At 44.3% G+C, this 18,049-nt stretch overlaps 1 protein-coding gene across 1 annotated transcript in view; it reads left to right on the top strand.

The window, feature by feature from the left end:
* The window catches only part of CDK15 (cyclin dependent kinase 15), a 241,037-nt gene that overhangs the window by 210,021 nt on the left and 12,967 nt on the right, over positions 1–18,049 (top strand). The window contains 1 exon segment of the mRNA XM_040357238.1: positions 594–733. Coding sequence (XP_040213172.1) covers positions 594–733 — 140 coding nt within the window.

The following is an 18,049-nucleotide window of genomic DNA, read 5'->3' as shown; positions in this document are numbered from 1 at the left end:
GACACCCCCAGATCGGTTCACAGATTGCAGTGCAAACTGTGAATTTGCACAGGAATCGGATCGCATAGGTGAGAACACCCATGCGATCCGATTCTAGTGTTGGGAAAAACAAGTTCCTGCACTTTTTTCTGTGCGAATCTAATGTGAGTTTAGCCATACAACTTTATAGCTGAACAGGCATCTCACAGACATTGCATGTGATCGGCGCCGCAGGTGCGGGTGCAAATCACATGCAGTGTCTGTGATTGCAGTAGTTTGAACCTAGGCTAAATGAAAAACATGTTTTTTATCTTCTATATGAATTAATGAAGACAAGTATGAAAATACATTATGTATGGTCCATTACATACATAAACACTGAATTGAAAGTTGAACTGACAGCTGGCATTAGTTTGAGACTCTCTAAGTGCAGTTTGATCCATGCAGTTCATGTGTTAGAAAATTATTCTCGGTAGAAGAAGCATGTGCTTGGTTGGTTATGGACAGATGGTATTGTAGGGTAGCATTTACAAATTTTGGAGAAAGATTTCTGTGTAATGCATGATACATAACATCTGTTTCTTTTGATGGACATGCATTTCTGTGTTTTTCAGATTGAGTAGAACTATGGGAGCTGAAGATCTTGCATGGAAGATGTTGAAAGGTTGCCCTCGAGAAAGGATCTCTGCTGAGGATGCGCTGCTTCATAAATTCTTCAGTACTTTGCCTTGTCAACTGTACCAGTTATCTGATGGTATGTTAAGTTCATAGCAGGGCTTTTTTACTCAGAGAAAGGAACAGGTGCAGCAACAGAACCCCCAAGAGGGGATGTGGGATGGGATTATAGGGGGGTGTGGCGTCCTGCCCAATCAAATGGTGGTTGTAGCCAAATTGCACTAACAAAAGACAGGGGTGGAAGGAGGAGCAAGTTGTATTCCTCTCTCCTCTCCCACCGGGGACGGGGGAGTGTTATCGCTGGGCTGCGTGAGAGTGTCACAGACACTCAGCTCAGTTGCAGCCACTGGTTCCTAAATTTACAGACCAATTTCCCTACAGACAGCAGAAATCAGACTGTTTTTTAAAACTGTCCCTACAGTAATGGATGGTTCACAAAACTGCTTGGGGCTCCCCTGTGGTGGCACAACACCAGGGTCCGGTCGCAAGTGGGACCTTTGTGACCCTGGTAGTTCTGCCACTGGTCTTTTGGTTTCAGCTGACAATTAAAACATCTGATGCTAATAGATCAATTGTCCCTGTTTTAAAACTTATATACTAGGGAACTTAATTGTATATTTGTATATTACACTGGCACACACACTGGCACTCCTGTGTTTAGCTTTTTCTAAATGCAGAAGCCATCTGACGAGTATAGACACCTCTACGCACATACATAGATGTATGAACCTTGGTCTTGTTGTGTTCATACTAAAGAGATGGGCCAAACAACCCCCTGTTCAGTTCGCAGCAGAACTCCCAAACAGAGGAAAGGTTCTAACCCGAACAGCGAACCCCATTGAAGTCTACTGGGGCTAAACAGGAAAAATCAAAAGTGCCCATTTTTAAGGCTTATAAGCAAGTAATTAGCCATAAAAGAGGTATGTATCAATGCATTTTTTTTTAAAACAATCACTTTTTCAGGAGCAGTGATTTTAATGATGCCTAAAGTGCAACACTAAAAATGAAACCTTTAAATATAGTGCCTGGGGGTCCCCTTAGTCTCCATGTAAAGTGGCACAGCTGTAGCACATATAGAACCTGCTGCAGCAAAAATTACATTTCTAAAGGAAAAAAAACCAAGTCAAATCCCATTTAAAATGACTCACGGTTGCATTTGGCATCACCCGGCTATTGAAAAAAAAAAGAAAAAAAATGCGTGGGGTCCCCCCAGTCTATACCAGGCCCTTTGCGTATGAATCTTAAGGGAAACCCCATGCCAAAATGTAAAAAAAAACACGGTGTGGGGTCCCCCCCAAAATCCATACCCCGCATGCAGCCTGGCAGGTCAGGATTGTGGGGGTCTGTGGTTGGAGGGCTTATCCGGCACATGGGCCCCCCCATGTGAATGAGCATCGGGTACATAGTACGCCTACCCATTCACCAAAAAAGTGTTAAAAAGTAAAAAAAATGCACACACACAGTTTTTGACAATTCCTTTATTAAAAAAATAAAAAAAATAGTGTCCACCAATGTAGATCCATTGAGCAATAGCATGAAATATCAAGCTGCAGCTACCAAAGCCGGCAGAATATTAGCATGCATAAAAAAGGGATATACTCCAGAGATGAAATGATAATTATGCCACTTTATAAAACTCTGGTTAGGCCTCATCTGGAGTACTCTGTCCAGTTTTGGTCACCAGTTCTCAGGAAGGATGTCCTGGAGTTGGAGAGAGTCCAAAACAGGGCAACAAAATTAATAAGGGGACTGGACACTCAATTATGAGGAATAACTATAAGCACTAAATTTATTCTCGCTGGAGATGCGACGCCTGAGAGGGGACATGATAACGATCTACAAATATCTCAATGGTGATCCCAGCATAGGAAAAAAATGATTTAGTCTCAGGGAGTGTATGAGGACACAGGGCCACACAATGAGATTGGAGGAGAAGAGGTTTAACCCTTAAGTGTGCAGGGGGTTTTTCACTGTCAGGGCAATAAGGATGTGGAACTCTCTTCCACAATCAGTAGTGGCAGCGGGGAGTATGGATATTTTTTAAAAAACTCTTAAAGAGCACAATGTACAGGCATATGGGAAATAATTATAGACGCTGACACAAGTACACCTACCTTGAACTGGATGGACTATTGTCTTTTTTCAACCTTACCTACTATGTAACTATGTAAATCATCAATCACGCCACACCCAAAAAAAAAAACTGACATGAAGGCTGGCTGCCTATTTCTTATATAGGTAAGGGGCGGGGCCACCTGGCTACATCACCTTGCAGCACCACCCCTTCTGATGTTACAGACTGGTGAATGCTGGGTCAGCAACGTAACAAAGGGGGGTGGTGCCACCAGGTGATATAGCCAGTGCATTGCAGGGTGTTGCAAATTCAGGTGTTGGACGAACATGTCATGTATGGTAGTATGCTAGTGTTTTCTGCTAACGGTTCGGCCCTAGCTTGAGTTTGGGCCGAACCGTTCGCACAACACTACCATACTACCATCATTGCTAACATATAGCTGTACATCAGGAGCCTTTAAACAATTTGTAATCACTGTGAGGCTTCTAATTAAATAATATATGGATGTCTACATTTTCCTACAGTTATGCCGCGTACACTGTAGCCCCATCTGAGTTTTTTGTGTATGCGGCATCAGTGTATGTGTGGGTTTACAGACTGTTCCCATGGTTGTCAGACTAACTTCTGTCAAACGAACAAGTTGGTAAAATGTTGTCGATCAATAGGCTACAGCTGCTGATCACTATATTCTGACAGCGCTGGGTATTCCTGTGAGAATACAATGTCATGGGAGGGTGAATTTGGAAATTTCTCCATCCACTTTGTGAGGATGGAGGAATCTGTTTTCTTGTTTTTGATTTTTTTTTTTGTTAATCCCTCTATCTGAGCGGAGAAAAAAATTCTCGTCTATGGCCAGCTTTAGACAAACTTTATAGTCCTGAAAACACCAAAGCCCCTCCTGAGGTAGTGATTACAGCATTGAAGCATGGCTTGTAAGTAAAGAAAAACACACATGTAAGTAAAACGCATGTTACCAGAGACAGATTGTTTTTTTTAAAGGTAACAAAAGCATTACTTCATAATCATACTGGTACAAAAAAAATGAGGAAAAAAAATACCCTAAAGAACACATGGCAATGACTTAATCACATGTCCAATAGTCCCTTTATAATCCTTTTGAAGAATTACTCCATAAATTCCTGGCATGCCAACTCTTTATTTGGGTTATCTCTTAAACCCTAAACAGGTCAGTTTACTGTGCATGTAGCCCTATAAATGTGTAGGATTTCAGCCCTTTCACTAACAGGATCATTGTTGAATGGAGCATGCCATTTACCCATCTGGAAAAGTTACGCTTCTAATGCCTAAATAAACATGCTGTCTGCAAGATGAACGAAGGATAGTTTTAGGGCTCTACTTCATTTCTGAAGGCACTCAAAGACTTTAGTATGTCCCAATGCACATCTTTGTGATCAAAAATATTTCAAAAACGTCATATGTTTCCTTCCAGTCTCAAATGTCAAATTCTGTTAATCTCTGTGACTTCTATGTAATATCATATTTTCAATGTTATGCAAGGCAGAGGAATGTGGTATCCACCTTTAAACTAAGCAATCTGTGTTTAGTTTTAGTATTCCTCTCATTTTCTTAAAATATAAAAAACGTTTTTTAGAGGATCAAAGTTTTTTGCAAAGTCATTTAGTAAACACTTTAGCCTAGGTTGTACAATTTAGTCTTGTTTGTCTTTGTTAGGTTCTGGTTAGAATCTCCTATTTGGAATGTAGAGCAGTATGTGAAAACTCCACTGAAATAAGGAGTAGAGCAGTATGTGAAAACTCCACTTAAAATGCCTATGGAGGGCAAAAGAAAAGGGTGACTTACCCCCCTCATCCCCAGCAGGACATACCCACTTTTCTTCACTCTTGAGCTGCTCTGTTTGACTGCTGAGAGTGAATACACATATTCTGCACTTTCAGTTGTGGGTCAGCATGTGACTTACTTTGCCTGTCCCATGTGACAACGCTAAATGCCTTGTGATACAAGGCCCGTGGGCCGAATCCAGCCCTCCAAGTTCATTGCATGTGACCCTCGCACCTCTTCTGCAGCTGCAGGAGAGCCCCAGCCCTCCTTTGGTTCTCCTCCAGACCCTTAGGCCGCGTACACCTGGTCGGACAAAACCGATGAGAATGGACCGAGGTTCAGTTTCATCGGTCCAAACCGACCGTGTGTATAGCACATCGTTCTGTTGTCCTTCGGTCCAAAATTTTAAAACATGCTTTAAAATCGAACCGATGGACCGCTGCCCGATCAGTCCAAACCGATGGTTAGTACAGAAAGCATCGGTTCAAAACCTGCGCATGCTCAGAATCAAGTCGACGCATGCTTGGAAGCATTGAACTTCGTTTTTTCAGCACGTAGTGTGTTTGACGTCACCGCGTTCTGACCCGATCGGTTTTTGGAACGATGGTGTGTACGCACATCAGACCATCAGGCCACTTCAGCGGTGAACCGATGGAAATGGCCCATCGGACCATTCTCATCGGTTTGGAATGACCGTGTGTATGCGGCCTAACTTTCTGCTTTCAAGCAATTCATCCAGCTTCTTCCCAGCAGCAGCATAAGCAAAGGGGGGTGCACTGTGATGTAAGGGAGAGTGGGGAACTCAACTTCTGATGGTGGGGTGGCTCTTTTGACATCTAATGTAAGGGGAGGGGATGCGCTGGACATCTAATCTTACAGATACAACCGGCCCTTTTGAGAGCCATCATAATGCTGATGCGGCCCACAATGAAATTGAGTTTGACACTCTTGATATAGAGCATAGGTGTCAAACACAAGGCCTCCGGGCCAAATACGGCCCTCCCGGCCATTTCATGTGGCCCTCGCACCTCCAGCCCTCCTCTGGTCCTCCTCCAGACCCTTACTTTCTGCTTTTAAGCAATGCATCCAGCTTCTTCCCAGCAGCAGCATAAGGAGAGGGGGTGCACTGTGATGTAAGGTAGAGTGGGGGACTCAACTTCTGATGGTGGGGTGGCTCTTGACATCTAATGTAAGGGGAGGGGATGAGCTGGACATCTAATCTTACAGATACAACCGGCCCTTTTGAGGGTAATCATAATGCTGATGCAGCCCACGATGAAATTGAGTTTGACACCCCTGATATAGAGCTTCAAAAGAGTCCATACCCTGTGTAAGCTATTCCTTCAACCCACCGGTTGAGTGGGTTGAACCCACCGATTGAGTTAAAAAAACTGACTCATCTATGGGCTGCTTAAATCACTTTAAACAAGTTGCCTACCCCTCCCAGCACAAATTCTTCCCCCCTCCTAACACAAATACCCCCCCCAAAAAAATTCCCCTCCTAGCAGGCAGAATACCTCCCCCCTCCATCATATTACCTCTTTCAACACAACCCCCCCTCAACATCCCCCTTTCTAGCACAAATCTTTTTCCCCAATCCCCCCCAAACACAAATCTCTCCTGTTGCTCACCCTTGTCCCAGACCTGTATATATATTATATATAATGGCTCTGGTTCTCGAACATCCATAGGGACAAGGCTCTACAGAAAGGAATGGGTTTTTGCTGGAATGGGCTTTACATGCTATATACCTTCCCAGCAAGACCCTGCCACTGTGCCACCCTTTTGTGATGTATGAGAGCTGGAGCTGGTGTTAACACTGCACTGTACCAGCAGCATATAGGTAGGGCAAGGTGAAGAAGGACATCTGCTGTACAGAAGTAGCGAGTTGTTTTCAGGATGTGGCTCTAGGGTGACCACGTGTCCCAGATTGCCCGGGACAGTCCCACATTTTGCAGGTCTATCCCGGGCAACCTTCATTCCAGGACAATACAGTGTCCCAAAAAAGGCTGCCACATCACTGCTTTACTCACTGACAGTACTTGCCCTGGTCGGGAATGCCTGGAGGAGCACAATCCCTGCCCCCTGCTTGTGATTGGAGAAATCATAAATCCTGCCTCTTGTGTCCAATCACTGTGCTGTGACTCGTTACAGCACAAGCTGATTTTTGGGAAGGGAGGTGTCCCTGAATGGTAGTTTGGAAATGTGGTCACCCTATGTGGCTCAGCGCTGTCAGCAAAACTGTACTTATCCTTAAAGGTACCCATATTCAAAGTTAACTTGTTGCAGTACAAAAGATGTTGCCACCAGGGTTATGACAAAGAAAGTATGCACAGCATAAATGATTATAGCAGACATCCATGGGACACCAGCCTAAATCAAGGTTAGGTAATCCGTTTTAGTAAATTTTAGTAGTAGTACAGTTAGTGGCAAATCTAGTCCCATGCAATAAACAAGTTTGCTTGGATACCCAAGTGCATAAATCACAATACAGCGGACATTACTATACTTCTCAAACAGAACTTATATGCTACACATTGAAAACACAACGGCGCTAAGGCTTATTCTCTAGGTTATTAAAAGCAGTGTATTATTTCTAATAGTAATGTAATGAATTCAGCAAGGAGGACCTTGCCAATCGACAGTCCAGTAGCTGACACCCGCTCAATATATGCATTAGGACTCATGCACACTGCAGCTCAAAGAAGCGTCTCCTACAGGCTTTTGTGCTTTTTTTAGTGCTAACTTTTTCTGCCCAGAAACCCCCGTCCATTTTGGCCAACATGTCCATGCACACTATGGCTTTTTCAGAAATTTACAGGCATAAAGAAAGTGCTGTGCTAAAATGTTTTTGGGAAAAACAATAAAAAAATATACATGTAGCAATAGACTTGACCCCTAGAGGCCTAATGGTGACCTCCAGAGTCAAGGAGAGCTGACATCCTTCGTTATAGAGAGGGTTACAAGGCATGGGGGGTGTAATGCAAGCTAAAGTGATAGGTGCCAGATACTTTTTGAATGCAAAGAGATTTATTGTCTCTTGAACAAGAAATGTGGGAGAGAGGGTTAGGGCCAGGACACCCTTAAGTAGATGCAAGCAGACTCTGAGACTTCTATAAGTAGACAGCTATACAGTGGAAGGCAGGGATAGACTGACAACTCATGGGGCCCCCGGGCAATAGGAGATTATGGGGCACCTGGGCAATAGGAGATTTTGGGGCCCCTGGGCAATAGGAGATTATGGGGCCCCCAGGCAATAGGAGATTATGGGGCCCCCAAGCAATAATGGGGCCACACAGTACACACACACATACAGTATACATACACAATACACACACACAATATACACACACAATATAAATACAAACAGAATACACATACACACACTGAAAAGGTAGTGGAGAGGGGGGGCAGCTATAATCTTGGGATTTTAAAAAAAACACAGATTTTTACATACTGTTCCTGGTTTTACTGAGACGGATGGGGCCCCCTAGTGGCATGGGGCCCTCGGGCAGTGCCTGAGTGCCCGAATGGTCAGTCCGCCCCTGATGGAAGGCCTTCAGCCAGAAAACACTTCTGTATAGGTAGGATCGCTGTCTCCTATGGCAACAAATCTTGTAACAGTCACTAACGGTAGTTGTATTTAACTCTTGGTAACACAAATAGTTCTCCTCGGACTCTACAGTCTGTCACTGTAGATCTTCACTCACGAGCTACCAGTCTCTCATGAGACTCTCAGACCCAATCGCCACCTAATCCCCGGAACTTTTTCATTTCCATAACTCTGTATCTTCCTCAATCGTCACCCCTGCTTCCCTGCTTGGTCTTTGGCTTGGCACTCACAGATACTCCTCAAGCGTCACCCCTGCTGACCCGCTAGGTCCCTTTCTTGGCACTCACTGATGCTCCTCAAGCATCACCTCTGCTGTCCCGCTGGGTCCCTGGCTTGACACTTGCTGAAGTTTTCCCACTTCTTTACTGTCTCCGGCTGATGAGAAGACTGCTCTGGTACTGGCTCCAGCTTACTCACAGTGATCTCCTCTCCAGTAACACGGTGGATGGTCCCTTAGTGGCAACAGCTTCCCCTCTATCTCCGACCTTTCCCCATCCGGCTGGACCGTTACTCTCGGGTGGACTCCAATCCTGCAGTCCCAACCCTGCGCTGCTTCCTCTGTTTCTGGATAGGCCCTCAGACAGCCCAGCAGCCAGATGTCCCCAGGATAGGCCTCAGGCTTCCGGCCTAGCAGCCTGGGGCAGCATAACACATGTGCACTCAGACAGCCATCCAGGTGGCACATAATACCGATCACCTGACTCCACCCAAATAAATAGGCTCTCCCAGCAGGCCAGGGGACTAAAGAAACCCCTGCCAATTGGCTGAGACACCCCATCCACCCAGGCCCGGATTTACTCCCTTTGCCGCTCCAAGGCCGGGTCACATGGGTGGGGGGGCGACGCAAGGGGGGGTAAGCCATTTTTCGCAGACAATGACTGATGTAAGTGCTTCAATCATTCCGGCACCATGGTTGTTATGGTGTCAGGATGATTGAAATGTATTATTTCTATCATTACATTGTAATATAAAATAAAATAGTTCAACTCACCAGAAAGCAGAATGAGTGGGGGCCCTGAGCGTGTCACTTGCCACCGTCGCTTGTCACCAGATGGGAATGTCACTGGGAATGGTAAGTAAGGGCGGAAGTTGTAACAGCAGTGCGAGCAATGAGAGAATCTCTCTCTGCCACTGCACGGCCCGCACCGCTGAAAAATTACTTGTCTCCTCTGCCGCCCCTGCACACAGTGCCGCCCCGAGGCCTGGCCTTGTTGGCCTTGTGGGAAATCCGGCCCTGCATCCACCCATAGCCTGACCTTGCTACACCCTTGTCAATCTAATGCCACCAGCAAGCGCAACCTAGTAACAGAAGTTAAAAGGTGCAGCAATCCAGACTTAGAGAGGAATCAGTGGATCTTCTAACAATCAGCCAGGATGATTAATACCTGACAAACTAATTTATTAGCAACCCTGCCAAAACACTAGGGTGCTACCAACGTGATACACTAAAAGTGTCAAAGTGCAAAAATTACTAAAGAAGAGAGTCCTTGGGGAACTTCTGATTTTGGAAATAAGGGCTGACACTGTAAAGGTTATAGTTATTGTCATTCATCCACCTAAAAAGTAATTTCATATACAGTAATTCACTACACATACACACCACTCACCAGCATAACTGACAGGAAGTGAGACAAACTTTAATACTGCCAAGGGTAATTACACAAGAAACCCTTTTATCCACATAATTTAAAGCAAACATGAGTTTTTCCCAGTAGTTATACTCGCCTTCATTCACTTCACCACTCCTGCCTACTTGTTGCACATTCCACTTGACCACTGGAGCTGGACATACGTTTTTAACACGTGAGTGAGCTACATTAAAGAATGGTGTTTTATATATTTTCCCAACCTGGCACCGTGCTGTTTTCTCCTTTTGCATTAACTTTACTCCTCCACTGCTCTGCTCACAAAGAGAAAGACCTGGTACTTCCAGCCATAGGGACTCAAGACTCGCTCAATTGTTTCCTTCCTTACAGTTCTGGTGCTTAGCCATTGGCTGTTCAAGCACCAACACTGTGAGTAGGGCAGGGAGAGAGTCCTAAAAAGAACATGTGACCGGATAGACTTGGAGCTTATTTAGGGTTTGCATAGTTGCCAACATTGCAAAAAAAAAAAAACGGGACACTTTTTTGCATGTAGGTGGAGCCTTGTTATAATTAAGGGTGGGGCATTCATTTGTGGGCGTGGCATATCATAATTGTAATAAAAATGCAGTGCGCAAAGCGAAAAATAGGCATGGTTTACATGGGATAGTGTGTCCCACATCAGAGTCCCCCCCCCACATTTGTGTCCCACATCAGTGTCCCCCCCCACATTTGTCAGCCCCCTCCACACTTGTGTCCGCATCAGAGTCCCCTCCACACTTGTGTCCGCATCAGAGTCCCCTCCACACTTGTGTCATCAGAGTCCCCTCCACACTTGTGTCATCAGAGTCCCCTCCACACTTGTGTCATCAGAGTCCCCTCCACACTTGTGTCATCAGAGTCCCCTCCACACTTGTGTCATCAGAGCCCCATCCACACTTGTGCCCCCCGCACATTCCTTTCCCCACTATCGCCCGCTATAGATCTGTGTGAATAGCTTACCGGCCAAGTTAGAAGCCCTGTGACTCCCGCAACTCGACCAGAGTCCGTACCTGCACTAAGTCTGATGACTCTGCAGGCCGGATAAAAGCACATAGCGGGCCGGATGATCAATCGTACCTCGGGGAGCCATGAACTTTGCAGACCCATGAACTAGGTGGCGGCAGCGGCAGGTAGAGGAAGATCGCATCCCATCCACATGTTCAGTGGATATCGGGGAGGGACCACCAAAAGAGAGAAGCCGATTGGCTGCCCCTCTCCTCTACACTGAACACAAGAGGACTATAGGAAACAACACAGTGGCAGCGGCGGCCATTTTGGTGTAGCCGTTGCCGTTTTTTGGCAAAAACATTTTTGAATTTCCCGGGACAAAGTCTCGGGACAAAAACAATCCGGGACAAGGGTCCTAAATCCGTGAATGTCCCGGGAAATCCGGGACTGTTGGCAACTATGGGTTTGTTCTCCATGCTCCCAGTGGGGAACAGGGTGACAGCAGAGTTAGGGCTGTTTTATCAGCATCATAGGCCCCTGGGCAAAGTAATGCACTGGGGCCCATACCAGCCTGCCCCAATTTACGCACCTACTCCCAAGAATTGAGGTATAAATAGTTGATGGAATTAAACATATATTTATAAGTACTTTAAAATTTAAGATTATTATGGGGCCCCTGGACACTGCCCAGGGGTGCCCATGCATTAAGACATCCCTGAGCAGAGTGAGGGGGAAGGTAGAAAAAATCTGCTGCAAGCTGAAATTTTAATGAAAACCTTTTGCTTTTCTCTGCAAATGCAAGGCACAGATTCACTGCAAAGTATAAATGTTATATTTTAGTAGAGTCTGGATTGATTAGAAGTCCTGTTTTTTTTTTTTTTTTCTGTTTTTCTGCAGTTTGTGTCCTATTGGGAAGATTCTCCTTCACTTTCTGTTCCTTCAAAGTGAAGGGAAATATTTTAGTTGTCAATAGAACAGGTGTCCCTATTACATGGGTGTCCAACCTGTGGCCCTTCAGCTGTTGTGGAACGACAAGAAGTCCCATCATGCCTCTACCTTTGGGAGTCATGCTTGCAACTGTCAGCCATGCAATGCCTTGTGGGACTTTTCTTGCAATGCCTCAGGGGTCCTGTAGTTCCACAACATCTGGAGGGCCGCATTATATTTCTCCTCACTTCCTGTTTCAATGACAACAGAATCATTTTAAATTATCCCTGTCTTTCTCAAAGACAAACTGTGAGGATGAATCTGTCAACGTTTTCCTTACAAATGTTTTGGCACTTTTTTTAATAAATTGGAGCTACCACTGCTCCCATAGTAGTGTGAGAGCCGGTTCACACTGGGGCGACTCGTCAGGCGGCTGAGCCGCCTGACGAGTCGCGTCCCATTCTATGCAATAGAACCATTCTAATAGGAGCGACGCAAGTCGCTCCGACTTAGAAAAAGGTTCTTGTATGACTTCGGGGGCGGCTCATTTTGCTAATCGCCTCTGAAGTCGTCTTCAGGACGACTTGCAGAGTCACCCCCGAAGTCGTGCCGCCACAGTGTGAACCGGCTCTTATAGTTTGTCCCATACCATGTCAATGTTGCCTTCCAGGACAGCTTGATCTGCCTGGTAATGTGGAGACAATATAATAATTATTGTACTGAATACTATCATGCATTAATTTAACTATATGCAATTTGGTCTAAAATATCCAATGCAGAATACAATATTCTTTGTAATGGTGGTTCTTTAGGTCTCATAAAAAATATCAGCTTGTAACATTTTCTTTAGGCTGGCCATAGATGGAGCGAATTTCTTTCCTGCAACTACAGGAATTCCTGCTGTGGAGCTATTGTGTTCTCCTGGCAGGAGAACACTGGGCCGGATTCAGATACAATGGTGTATCTGTCCGCCCGGCGTAACGTATCTTAGATACGTTACGCCGCTGTAAGTTACGGCGGCGTAATGTATGTGGGCCGGCGTAAGCCCGCCTAATTCAAATAGGGATGTTGGGGGCGTGTTTTATCTAAATTTGCCTTGACCCCACGTATTTTACGTTTTTTTTTAATGGCGCATGTGCCGTTCGTGAAACAATCCCAGTGCGCATGCTCAAAAATCCACCGTAAAGCTTCATTGGTATCGACGTGAACGTAACTTACGCAAAGCCCTATTCGCGAACGACTTACGCAAACGACATAAAATTTTCAAAATTCAACGTGGGAACGATGGACATACTTAACATAGGATACACCACACTTACTCCTCAAATAGCAGGGGTAACTTTACGCCGGAAAAAGCAGAACGCAAACGACGTAAAAAAAAAGCGCCGGGTGGTCGTTCGTTTCTGAATCGGCGTAAATACTAATTTGCATATTCCTCGCGTAACTATACGGAAGCGCCACCTAGAGGCCAGCGAGAATATGCAGCCTAAGATACGACGGTGTAAGACACTTACACCAGTCGGATCTTAGGGATATCTATGCGTAACTGATTCTCTGAATCAGGCGCATAGATACGACGGCCGGACTCAGAGATACGACGGCGTATCAGGAGATACGCTGTCGTATCTCGTTTCTGAATCCGGCCCACTGTGATTACTGCTAGTGGCTATACTAGCCGCTAGCAATTATCACATGTAAAATCCGACACGATCGATCAACTTGGGTACATTCAGTTTGCCCATACATGGTTTGAATCTTTTAAACCGTCTATGGCAGGCTTTAACCTATTCCCCATTGATAGCAACATGATAAGAGTTCATTGGCAGTACAAGTCGGATTCTCTCTAAAATACAAGCAGGATACAAACAGCAGGTCTCCACTAATATCATTTCAGGTTAAGTGGCTGTTTTCGATACGGGTAGTCTTTACTGGAGTTAAAAACACACTTTTTTGGTTAGTAAATCAACACAAATCTAAAGAATGAAAAAAGTATTATCATTTTTTTGGGTACAGCTATGGAACTGTAGCTATTGACTTCTTTTAGGATATTTGATCCCACTTAAAAATAAAAGAACATACTAATTTGCCTCGTGTAAATATTGAATAGAAGCAGACACTGGAAATAATGAGAGTGAGGGCCAGCTATATCTGCCTTCTTCACTCCGCAGACAGCTGTAGAACATAAATCTACATTGACATTTTTATAAAAATAAAACGATAGAATCTTATATGAACCTGTCTATCTGTGGCGGGAAGAGGGGGGCACACAGCAGGAGGGAGTTTGACTTTCTTTTCTACATATAGTTTTTTTTTTCCATGCAGAGTTTAAATTATGCCTGATAAAAGGAGTTTCGTAGACATGTGAGTTCTTTCAAACCCTCCTGGCTTCCTCCCAATTAAATGAGGTTTGTCAAAGCCATGGGGCTCTGCCACTGTATGAGAGGCGGACAAGCAAATCCCGCGGTGACACATCCAGTCCCCAAGGGAACAGATGAAAGTCTCTGCAACGGCATACAGGAACAGAGACACAGAGAGAGAGAGGGAGAGAGAGGGAGAGAAAGAGACAGAATGGTTATAAATACAGAGGCAAGAAGGGAGAGAGGTGGGAAAAAATGAAAGATGAGAACTGATAGGACTAGGGTAGGTGAGATAATGCAGAATAAACTTATAGGTAAAAAGTGCAGCTAGTAAATGACCATCTGTGCAGGATATAGATAAACAATACAAATTGGTAACATGTTTTATCTTCACACACACTGGGCACTATATACAGTATCTCACAAAAGTGAGTACATCCCTAACATTTTTGTAAATATTTTATTCTATCTTTTCATGTGACAACACTGAAGAAATTACACTTTGCTACAATGTAAATTAGTGAGTGTACAGCTTGTACAACAGTGTAAATTTGCTGTCCCCTCAAAATAACTCAACACATAGCCATTAATGTCTAAACCACTGGCAACAAAAGTGAGTACACCCTTAACCCTCCTGGCGGTATTCCAGAGCGTGAGTCGGGGTGGATTTTTTGTGCCAAAATCGGTAACCCCGAGTCACGCTCGGGGTAGCTATGCAGAGCCTGCAGCGCACGCTGGCTTACCTTGTGCCTGGATCCAGCGATGCCACCGCGCTGTGTGAGCGAGCAGGACCTCGCTCGATTCACACAGTGTCCTCCTGTGCCGCCGATCTCCGTTCCCTGCGACGTTACGACGCACGGGGGCGGAGATCAGCGCCAAATTCAAAAAGGTAAACAAACACTATACATACAGTATACTGTAATCTGATAGATTACAGTACTGTATGTAAAAAATACACACCCACCTTGTCCCTAGTGGTCTGCCCAGTGCCCTGCATGTTCTTTTATATAATAAAACCTGTTCTTTCTCCCTGCAAACTGTAGATTGTCCATAGCAACCAAAAGTGTCCCTTTATGTCAAAAATGGTTTTAGATCAGCTAGAAAACAGCGATAATAAATTATAATCACTTGCAGAATTGTGCGATAGCGATTTGTGGGGTAATTAGTCATAAAAAAAATAAAATAATGACAGCGACAATTCTGCAACTGAGCAAATTTCAATGATTTTGAGTTGATTACATTATTGAATAATTTTTATTAGAATTATATTATTATTTGTAATAATTATTTATAATTATTTATTATATTATAATTTATAATTTTGTTTTTAAAAAAATGTCATACCCGGGATGCCTATTAGACTCTGGTTTAAGTGAGTTATTCCTAAGATTTACAGGCCTACAGTATAAAACGCCAAATTTCCTTGCAAATAATGGTACCGCTTTCAGCATCTTTTTTCTGAAAGAATCATACTGCCAAGGAAAATATCCAAATTGGGCCCAATTAGTCATTTTCCCTCCCTGGTGTCATGTGATTCATTAGTGTTACAAGGTTTCAGGTATGAATGAGGAGCAGGTGTGTTAAATTTGGTTTTATCGCTCTTACTCTCCCATACTGGTCACTGGAAGTTCAACATGGCACCTTAGAACTCTCTTGTTGCATATTGTAAATATGGCCTAGGCTATAAGAAGATTGCCAAGACCCTGAAACTAAACTGCAACATGGTGGCCAAGACCATACAGCAATTTAACAGGACAGGTTCCACTCAGAACAGGCTCTGGTGAGCTCCATGCCCAAGAGGGTTAAGGCAGCGCTGGAAAATAATGGTGGCCACACAAAATATTGACACTTTGGGCCCAGTGTGGACATTTTTACTAAGGGGTGTACTCACTTTTGTTGCCAGAAGTTTAGAAATTAATGGCTGTGTTTTGAGTTATTTTGAGGGGACATCAAATTTACACTGTTATACAAGCTGTACACTCACTACTTTACATTGTAGCAAAGTGTAATTCAGTGTTGTCACATGAAAAGATATAATAAAATATTGGCAAAAATATGAGGGTGGTACTCACTTTTGTGAGATACTGTACCTCAATTACTAAGTAGGGGCATTTTTTTATATTGACTATGGTCCAGATTGCTGGAAAAAAATCCCTCTATGCATAAAAAGTAAAGTAAAACCGTGATGTGCCTCCCAAAATAAGCAGGGAAATTTTCCAGTTTTTACTATGCTGTTTTATTGCATATTAAAGCGGAGTTCCGGCCACAATTTCACTTTTTAAATATAAATACCCCTGTAATACACAAGCTTAATGTATTCTAGTAAAGTTAGTCTGTAAACTAAGGTGCGTTTTGTTAGGTTGTTACAGCATTTAGACACTTTATAAAATAGAAATTGACTGGGGCCATCTTAAGTGTGGGCATCATGAAGCCAGACTGTATGACTTCCTGGATTTCAGCCTTGCAGATCTCGCACATGCTCAGTGCTGCACAAGCAGTGTAATAGATTTCAGATCAGGTTTCAGCACCTGTACTGTCCAAGTCACATGATTCTTCGAGACTGGGGAGTGCACAGACTCCTGGAAAGTTACACCCACTACATTCCCAGGAGTCTGTGCGGTGTAGGTTAGGAAGCTTAAGCACCTAGGTGCAGGAAGTGGGAAGACTAACTATTCTGCCTAGCAACAACACTTTGAAGGCATCTAAAGGACTAATGACATTTTTTTAAAACTACTGATGTAATGTTATATTTATGGGTGGAACTCCACTTTAAATAAACTGTGTTTGAGCTTCAAAGCTTTAAAAAGGGTGACATGGAAGGAGTTCCTGAATTAAGCAGAAACGTTCATAGGAGTGAAAGAAGTGCAATTTTAGTGCAGTTACATTTATTGTTTATTGTGGTGTTTATTCTTGACTCCCCTTCTCTCCGGATGTCATGTTAACTTGTTCCTGGTCTACCAAGATCTTGGCTGTGTGACCTTAGTGCCACACAACCTCTTTTCAAAACCTTCTCCATAGGAGATGGCAGCATGCATGTGCACCCTGCAATTGTAAGTTACACTTTGAAGCTAGGTTCATACTGCTTCACGGAGCAGCTCACAGCAGGGGTCTAGTGAGTCCTTGTTCACTGTTTCAAGTCCGATTTTGGGCTAAATTGTTGGCTGAATTCGGACCTGAAATAGACCAGAAGATGCACAGGACTCCTGTGCAATTTGCTCTGGAGCCACTCAGAAGATGTGTAAACCGGCTCATAGAGAGCCGGTCACGATCTCCTGACATGCGAATTGGATGCGGGGGGGAAACCTTCATTCAATTTGCAAAAGTGTGAACCCAACCTAAGCTGAATTCTCTGCTGAGTAACAGTCAAACAGGCAGAGGGAGGGACATCAGTCTGAGACCATCAGGGCTATATGACTTGCACAGGGCTGTGTAAATGTGTTTGTAGGAGGGTACAGAGGTGGTGTGTTGCAGCTTGTTGGTCATCTATTCACAGACTGTGGTGTGTCCTGGACCAAGCTGTATTGCATAGCTGCAGCGTAGTCTGCAGGAAGGTCAAGAACCTAACTGTATGCATTTCAGCTGTACATTTAGTTGTTTACCTGGAGTTCAGCTTTAGTGTAGGGTGACCAGACATCCCCAGTTTCAGGGGACAGTCCCCTGATTGAGGACACTGTCCCCGGACCAAGTCTGTCCCTGGTTTTGTCCCCAGATTGGATTTAATAGGGGGCAGGGGCAATTTCAAAGAAAGTCAGTGCAGAATTAAAATAAAAAAATTAGAATTACTCAACCCAACTCCGCCGTGCCTACTAGCATATTGTATTTTTCCCATGATCTGTGCCCCTTTCTGATGATCATGTGCTGGTCGGAGCGGAAAGAATATTTCTTCAGTTTCGGGCGCATGCCCATTCAGCTTCGCTCGCATGTTCTTCTGCCTTGGCTCAAATCCTGGCCAGCCACCTGCCTATCTCCTTGCCTTCCCTGGCAGAGTGATATTCCTCCGCTCCCCATCCAGTAGTAGCCGGGGCCCGAAGAGTAAGACTTGAGAGGCTGT

Source organism: Rana temporaria, chromosome 6 (genome assembly GCF_905171775.1).
Source record: "Rana temporaria chromosome 6, aRanTem1.1, whole genome shotgun sequence".
Taxonomy (NCBI): Eukaryota; Metazoa; Chordata; class Amphibia; order Anura; family Ranidae; genus Rana; species Rana temporaria.
The sequence above is the reverse complement of the archived record's forward strand: the minus strand, read 5'-3'. Positions and strand labels throughout refer to the sequence as shown.